General features: G+C 49.8%; 1 protein-coding gene across 1 annotated transcript in view; it reads left to right on the forward strand.

The window, feature by feature from the left end:
• Nucleotides 1-6,012: 6,012 nt before the first annotated feature.
• Nucleotides 6,013-8,328, forward strand: part of LOC109311144 (protein SSUH2 homolog) — a 21,668-nt gene continuing 19,352 nt past the window's right edge. The window contains exon 1 of the mRNA XM_019536584.1: nucleotides 6,013-6,103. Within this exon, the coding sequence (XP_019392129.1) occupies nucleotides 6,078-6,103 (26 nt within the window). The 5' untranslated portion in view covers nucleotides 6,013-6,077. The remainder of the gene's footprint in view (nucleotides 6,104-8,328) is intronic.

Below are 8,328 nucleotides of genomic sequence, written 5' to 3' on the forward strand. Positions count from 1 at the left end.
GCTGGCCCCAGCTGGTGGCAGCAGCATGCTGTCATCCCACACGCAGATCCGGGGGGCCCGCGCCCCTTAGGAGGGCTGTGTGACAATGCCAGACTCCTCTCGGTGCCATCCCTCCCCCAGAGCACTGGGATTGGAAGGGAGCTCAGGGAAGGATGACACACTGGCAAATTACAGATGTCAAAATCAGAGCAGTCCTTCTGCCTTCTTCCCCCTCCCTCTTCTTAGTTTCTGTTTCCTTGCAAGCCCGGCTCTGAAACATCTGAAACATTTTGGATGGTTTAGCTTTGAAGATGTTTTGGAGCCTTCCATTTCATTTTGGAGTCAGTGTTTCGGGTGCTGAAATGGGCTGAAACACTTCCAAAATGAAATGGCTGCCAAAGTTTCGCATTGCCATAGCATTTATGATCACACTAAGCACATGGGAGCAATTGTGAGTGGGTGAAATTTCCACAAAATTTCTAAGACCTTCTCTACTCTGGGCTGCCTAAGCCAAAGGAAAGGGGAACACTCAGCTTTTGAGCAAAAGGCTTCTTTCTCCCCATTTATTTAACCCACTGGGAAGGCTCTGATTGACAGACTGGTCACACAGATTGACTAGGAAAGCATCATGATCAGGAGGTCTTGAGACAGTCATGGGTCATACCCAAAATGACTCTTCTGGGTGGGAGCACACTGGAAGGAAGTGTCAGCACTTAGTGCAGTTGATGGTGTTGTCAGACAATATACACTTCATGCTTCGCTGGGGATTTCACAGCAGAAGGATTATGGCAGTGATTTAAGTTTTGCTATGCTAATTTTGGTTAGCAGTTTCTTCTTCCATCGCCAACTGACTGCCAAGGACCTCAGCATGGGCTCGCAGTCAGGTCCTGTTCTAACTTACAGTGGCTCTGTTAAAGCTATGGACCAATGTGGACAGTGCTTCTGACATCAGCCTCTCCCGGTGCTGTCCCCAGCACACCCAGTGCAATGCAAGGACATGGCATAAGGGGGTGTATCTTGGCTCTGAGCAGCTGCTGCCTTGGGGAGAATTTCAACAGGTCAAGAGTGTTGATGCGTTGATGGTACTTTGCAATACAACAAGGGCCACACCAAGCCTCAGAGCAACCAGAGCTATGAATTAAGAAGTAGAATACTGCTTTCATTAGTGACAGACCCTGAAACTACAGTTCCATAGATGCAGGCACATACATCATGCAAAGAAACCACAGTTTTTACCTGCCCCTGCAGGTGGAATAGCCAATCTGGCCCTGATGAGCTGTAGCATCAGAAAGCTCCATTAACCCTGTGTGATTGCTTGATCCCTGCAATCTTTGAACTACAGAAGCAAAAGGCACTGTGTTAAACAACAGCAAGGACACTTATTTTGTTCTTTCCTGTATAGAATGAAGCTGACAGGATTGAATTGGCTTTTGATTTGTGCTTCAGTCCAATTCAGCTTGCTATGTCGTTCTATGTTTTTAAAAAAACCCCAATATATTGATTTTGTTCAGTTTACAAAGACATGTCCAATTCCATCACGGAGTCATTCCATTGTTTTTGGTTGTTCTGTCTTCTTTGCTTTCTGATACAAACATACAATAATTATAGCAATCATCGCCAGGCATTTATAAACACAATTGGTCCTTTGGTAATGCAGTTGGTTTTCAATCCAAGGGGGTCTTGGGTTAAGATAGATGAGAAATTCACCAAGGGGTGCTGCGTCTATAACTGCATTTACATTTTCAAAATGGGCTTATGCATCCCTTTTTATGTATTTTTATGGGAACTGGTCGTTTTGATGATAATAGCACTGTGCAGGAATACAACAGCAAACAAGTTGAATCATATCTGTTAGCTTAAACTTCTCTCTTCCAAGGCTGTTATGAAGAGCACAGTATTTTAAAAGGTTTTACAAGTGTTTTTCTTGCTCAGTCTAAAAGTTGGAAACTTCCATAGATGATGGATGGAATCTTGCTCCCATTCCCATTAATGGTAAAGATCTCACTGACCCTTACAGAGCTAGGATTTTACCAGGATCTTTAGACTTCTACTTGAAAAGTAACAGAATGGGTTACAGTGCCATAGCAAGGGGGTGGAGGGGGTGAGCGGGGTGACCGTCCTGGGCACTGAAGTGAAGGGGCGCCAACAGATGCTGCCCAACCAGGGTGGGGTGTGGGACAGAGCTGCAAACAACTCGTTTGCGGGGAACACGGGGATGGGAGAAGGGCGGCTTCTGCTCTTGCATGCACTCCCAGGCAAGCATGGGGGAGGGTGTGTACGGGCCGAGGGTGAGCTGCCTCTGCGGGCTTTGCCCCGGGTGCCAAACTTCATTGCTATGGCACTGATGGGCTATTCCCAAGTTAGTCAAGACATCAGTTTGGAAAGCTAGCACGTATTTAAAAAGCAAGTAATTGAAGCACCTATGGAAACATCTCTGCAGCTCAAGGCAGATTTGCACTTGCAGAGCTAATGTATGGGTGGCACTGATAGTGGAAATAGCATAGCTGTATTAGCGCTATGCTCCACACTTTGTGCACTACCACATGAGGTGCCAGGAAGGGATACATGCTTCACTAGTTCTGGAAGAGCTGAGCATTTGGCTCCATTCCTGATAATTCTGTCCTGCTGCCTCTCTTGCCTTTGGCTGTGCCCAGCCTAATTAGTTTTGCTGAGAAGCAGAGGTAATAAACCCAGGTACAGTGCTGTGCTTTACGTGGCTGCCTTGCTTCCGGTACTGGAAACAGAGTTAGTGAAGGGAGCTTTGCAAAGTACTGTCATGGCCCTGTACCTATGCCCTAAGTGACTTATTAAAGGCAGCGGCCTGGACCTGGACTTGGATCTCTCTTCCAGTCAAACTCTTTTTGGGGACAGCAGAACTGTCGGAGGAGGTTTCAGGATTGCAACTGAGTGTGTCTGTCTCCTCTGCCTACAGCTATGTCAGGCAAAATGTATTACGTGTGGTTCTTTCCTTTTACTTCTGCATTTTCTTGCATTTCTAAGAGCAGCCATGCACCCTGGAGCATGACATGCCGATAAGAAATGCATGCTTTACTAGCCCCGGAGGAGCTGAGTCGCAGGCTATCTTCCTGCTAATGCTCCCAAGCGGCGCATCATTGTATTAATACGCCTGCAGACCTTGACAGGCATGATTAATAACATAGCACCCTCCTTGAAAGGTTCCATCCTTTCCAGAGGCCGAATGCATTTTAATTACACATGGTCATACTTCCCGGCCAGCAGGCCTAGGCAATTGAATCTAACTACCACCAATATATAAGATATACTGTATATTCTGGTAACATATAAAGACTTTGGAGCTTGCTGCCATTAAGATGGTTCATTTATTGGTGTTATTTTTTCTGGGTGTAATGAGGAAGTGTCAGGAGTAAGGGGCATTGTAAATAATATTGCAGCACAGCTAGGGTGACCACCCATCTTTAACTGGGAGCATCAGTCCCAAAATGGGAACATGAAGTCCCAGGCTGAATGACTCCAGAACAGCATTTGTCCTGGATTCCCAGTATCATGCAGGGATCTGGGTTTTCCATTCACTGCTGAAAAACCTAGGAAACGGTGGAACGCTGCCAGCCTGCAAGGGGCTGCTTGGGGCTATGGGGAATAGGAAGCAGGGGGCACTGTGTGCATTGTGCATGTGCACACATGCATGTGGCCAGGAATGGTGCAGAGCAGCTCCTCCAGCTGCCTGCGGATAAGTCTGTGGGGGTGGGGGAAGCAGATTGAGGCCCCCACAGTTAGGGAGGGAGTGGGGCAAGGGCTGGGGTTGGGGATGCTGCCCAATCGGGGCAGTGCATGGGGGTTAGAGTGGGGTGGCACCATGGGTGGCTTGTCCAGCGAGTGGCAGGGGGGCTGGCTCCCCGTTGCTGTGTGCACTTCTGGGGAGGGAGACATGGGGGGGCATGTGTCCCCCTAGATTTGTGCACAGGGCAGAGGCAGATGCAGGCTTCCTGCTCTGGGCTCGGGGCTCCCTGACCTGCTGCCCTCCCCCTGAGAGCCCAGGGGTGCTGCTGGGCAGGCACGGGCTGCCTTGTCATGGTGGCATGGCCAGTGTGGGGGCCCTGGGGGGTGGGCAGCAGAGGGAGGAGCCCCGAGCCTACAGCAGGCAGCCTACATTTGTCCCCATCCTCCACTGGCTCTGTTCAGCTCTGCTTAGGCTATGCCACAGCGGTTGGGGTGGGGGCAGGGAAGATGGGCATACATCCTGCCTTTCCACTTTGAAAAGGCGGTCACCCTAAGCTTAGCACACAAGAAGAACACAATGCTCTAACAGGCTCAGTTTGTGCTCTGAGATGGCTCTGTCTCCTTCCCTTTTGGGTGGGTGGTGTCTAATGTGGGGTGGTGGGGAGATAGGGGAATGGTCCCTGCACACCAGGCGTGAGAGAGATTATTGCAAGCAGACACATCTTGGAGAGTGCATGGGATGTTGTGAGGAGTGTGCTCTCCCTGACAGCAGTTGCGTGGTTATCCAGCAGGACAGTCTTGTGACTATAGTGCCACTTCCCTATGCCCAGAATGGCTTTTCTTTAAATCTGTGTATTGTGTACTAAGCTCAATCAAAAGAAGAAAGGGGAAATTGGGGATTTCACACAAATTCCACTTCCACAAATGTGCCTTGTTTTGACTTCTAGGTGTAGTATTTTTATGCCACTTTTCCCAAAGTTCAGAGTCTGAACTCCTTGGTCTGGGCTTGCAATAGCTAGTGGAGTTCCTCTTCCCATCAGCACACGATTTATTCATTATGCAATATTCCTATTGACGCTACCTTCCACGCAGTGACAGCAGAACGATACCATTTCTGAATGTCTTCAAGAAAGCTGAATCCTGAAAGAGTTAAAAGGGGGAAATGCCCTGCTGGCATCCCCATTCTAGTATCTTAGGGTGTTTGTAGATGACACTTTAAAGTGGATTTAAAGTGGGTTAAATGCCTTTTGCACTGCTTTAATGGCACTGCTGTTTGCACATTTGGCAGCGTATTGTGCTCTAAATGACTTTGGGATGCAGCAAATGACATTGGCACGCTGCAAAGGAAAACCCCTCCGAGGAGTTTTGGTTTCCTGCCCTACGGCCATGGAGGGAAGCACTGGGCTCCATGCAGTTCAAGGGCTGTGCAGGCAGCCCGGCAGCAGTCTGGGAAGGCAGGCTCCACAGAAGGGAAAAACAAAAAGCGGGGAGCCTGATCCCCCCACCTTGCAGAGCCTGCCTGAGCTGTGTGGGGCCTGGTGCTTCCCTCCACAGGTGTGGTGCCCCCCGTGACTGTCTGAGCTGGGTGCCACCTGGGGGTGGGGGCTGCCACTGCTGCAGAGGGATGCACCCCCAGCCCAGGTATCACTCCACCCCCCGGCAACTCACTCTCCCTTCCCTGCTGCTGGAGAGGCAGGGAAGGATTGGGTGGACATGACACGGCGGTTGTCTTTGCCCTAAATTGAAGCGGTGTTTTTAGGGAGAAGTGCTTCAATTTAGGGAGAATTAAACCCCCGGGTAGTGTGCAAATGCCCTTCTTCAGCATATCCTCGTGAAAAGTATTTATTTCACTTTTGTCAACACAATTTTTAACAATAACCTTACAGCAACCTCTCTGGGTTGTTGATATAGAGCACTGTGGTATTGGTATTTCTTATGCCTTGTTTCATTCGCTGTCAATCACCCCAGTGACAGGGATAAGTCATTCATCTGTTTGGCACAACCCAGCTCAGAAGATGAGAGCCAGGATCACCCGTGTTGTGCCTATGATATTGTGACTTTTGTACTTACTGTAAAGAGCTCAGCAACAACATTGTGCTTTGCCACCACAACCGTACCCCTAGTGTAGGGGTCAGGGGCCCAGAGCATCCTTATTTGGGATCACGAATGGCAATAATGGAAGAGCAGCATCCTCTGCCAACGCTGCCCTCTGTAAATGCACCGGACAATTATATATGAAAAGACAATGAGAATGAACTTCTGCAAACCAGCAAATAAAGAGTGCGGAGGAAGTCAGCAAAGCAGGGGGTTGGGTTCCTGAAAGTGAAAGCCAGGAACTGACCCTGAGGCGAATAGGAGCATGCGAGCTGTGCACCAGGGTCAGGATTGTCACAGCTGGCATGGCAACAGAGGGTCAAGCAATCAGGTAAGTAAGGGCTTTACTTCTCCAGCTCCTATTTGGGACGGGTCTGGTTCTCCCTGAAAAGCCCTTTGCAAGAGCCGTTTTGTTTTACTCTCATTTCAGCGTGCTGGCTCCCTGCTTGCTTTGGGGCTGGGGGTGTGCCTTTGAAACGCACTATTAGGAGGAATAGAGATTGGGAACTGGGCCCATGGGACTCAGAGATCTGGAAGAATGCCTCCCTCCCGTTATACGATCCACAAATTAACTTTTCCTCCTCTGAACAAGACGGAAACCCCCTGGTCTGTGATCTTAGGAGTCCACTTTCTACCTCTCTGAGGAAGTCATGAAATCGTTCTTGTTTACACACAAATCAACCTTTGAGGCTTGGGAGAGATCTTCCCTGATGGCAAATATTAATGGAAAGTGTTTGTTTTGAGTTTGAACGGGAAATGGCAGGGCTGAGTGGGTCACAGGATTTTAAGCACAGAGCAGATGATCTCTCTGAGTTGGGTGCAGAGGGCTCTCACAACAACAGGTTTGCATAAGAAATGTACTGGGGAAGGACAGGGCCATGATATCTCAATCCAGGATCTGACATTAAATATCTTTTAGGGCTTAAAATGATAGACAAGGAGTCACCTTCTATTCTCTATACTGAAGATATCCACTTTCAAGGCATGTTGAAAGGGGCCACATCCTGTGCTGGTGGAAAGGGACACAATTCTTCTAAAATTATGGTCCATATGGGCATGTCCACACGTGCAGGCATGTACGCTTGCAGCAGCTCAAACAGGAGTTTGTGCCGGGGATTTTTGCCTAATTACACGTGCTTGGACATGTACTTTGGTGTAGGGCACGTTGTGCAACTTGGGGCAAAATGACCCTGCCCAGCTCCTCCTGGATCTGCAGCCAGGGGGAACTAGGTCCTGGGGCCAGCACTTGTGCTGCCCCCAGCAGTACAAAAACCTGCCTTGGTGAGCAGCTTAGGGCTACTCACTCTCAGGAGCCTCTGGGGCCCAGCCAGCTGGTATCTGGGGACAGTACCCCTTGTACCAGCTGGACTGCTGAAGCAGCCCTGACCTGGAGTGGCCCCTGCACCCTCTACCCACTGCAGCGGTCTGGCAGTGGGGGCTGCTGTCTGGCTGTGACTTGCTTCCACCTGTGACAGCCTCCATCCCCTTGGACCTGTGGCCCCATGGCTGCGCACCTGCCAGGCCCGGACGGGGTGCCCTTGCTTTGCCATCTGGGCAGCTATTGCCCAGATGATGTGCTCCTTGTGGTGGCCCACTTTGAACTGTTAAAGCGTGTCCTCTTGGCCCCGAATGGCCAAGAGGTCAGTCACCTTACCTGGCTTGGGTCCCTGGTGCTGGCCCTGCACAGGCTTCTCTGCCTGGGTCTCACCGCTTGTCTCACCAGCACAGATCCTGGTGTTCTCTGTTTAAAAATTGCAAAATCTTTGATAAGAAAACCAAATTCTCTTATTAAAATACCCAAAATAGTGTTCTTTCGCTATTAAAATGAAATGCCAAAATGCCACTATTTATAGAGATCAATGTTTTATTGATATATTTAAAAGTGTAAAGCAATTAGGAAGCCTAGAAGTGGCTCTATCATCATAATAAAATGGATTCTAAATATTTATACACTCTGGCATTTACTTCTGTTTTTCTTGTCATAGAAAAATCAGAGCTTCCCCTTTTGCTCACCAGGATGTGCGGCGCTGAGCAGCACTGATATGTTAGTGCCATGACCCTGTCCTTGCCTCTCACTCTCAACCCACAGCCCCTGCCCCACAGTCCCCTCACTCCTGACCTGCAGCCCCTTCCCCCGCCACTAGCTCCCTCGCAGCTGCAGCTTTGTCTCAGTACCAGGACATGAGTTCTGCTGCAACTGTCCCTCCCGCTACTTTTTGGCTCTGAGCAGTGCCAGACCTTGCTGTTCTGCTCTGTGCCCCATACTGTTCCTGGGAAGCCCTCGGCTGGGGATCAGGGACTGAGCTGGGCTCTTTCCTCCAAGACTGGTTTACCCCTGCACAGGCTGCTTTAGTGGGGCAGAGCCCAGCTCTGGTGGCCTCTCCTACCAAGAGCACTCCCCACCCCTCCCTCTAGTCATACTCCCCAAGTGGCCTTGGGCCCCTGCCAAGTTGGGGCCATATGTCCCAACATTGGTGTGGGCACAAGGCAGGGCTGCAGTGTGGCACTTGCTTCTGCAGCCACAGCTCCCACCATCAGGTCCTGTCAGGGTGTGAG

Source organism: Crocodylus porosus, unplaced genomic scaffold, assembly GCF_001723895.1.
Source record: "Crocodylus porosus isolate Cpor-Errol unplaced genomic scaffold, CroPor_comp1, whole genome shotgun sequence".
NCBI classification, from domain to species: Eukaryota; Metazoa; Chordata; order Crocodylia; family Crocodylidae; genus Crocodylus; species Crocodylus porosus.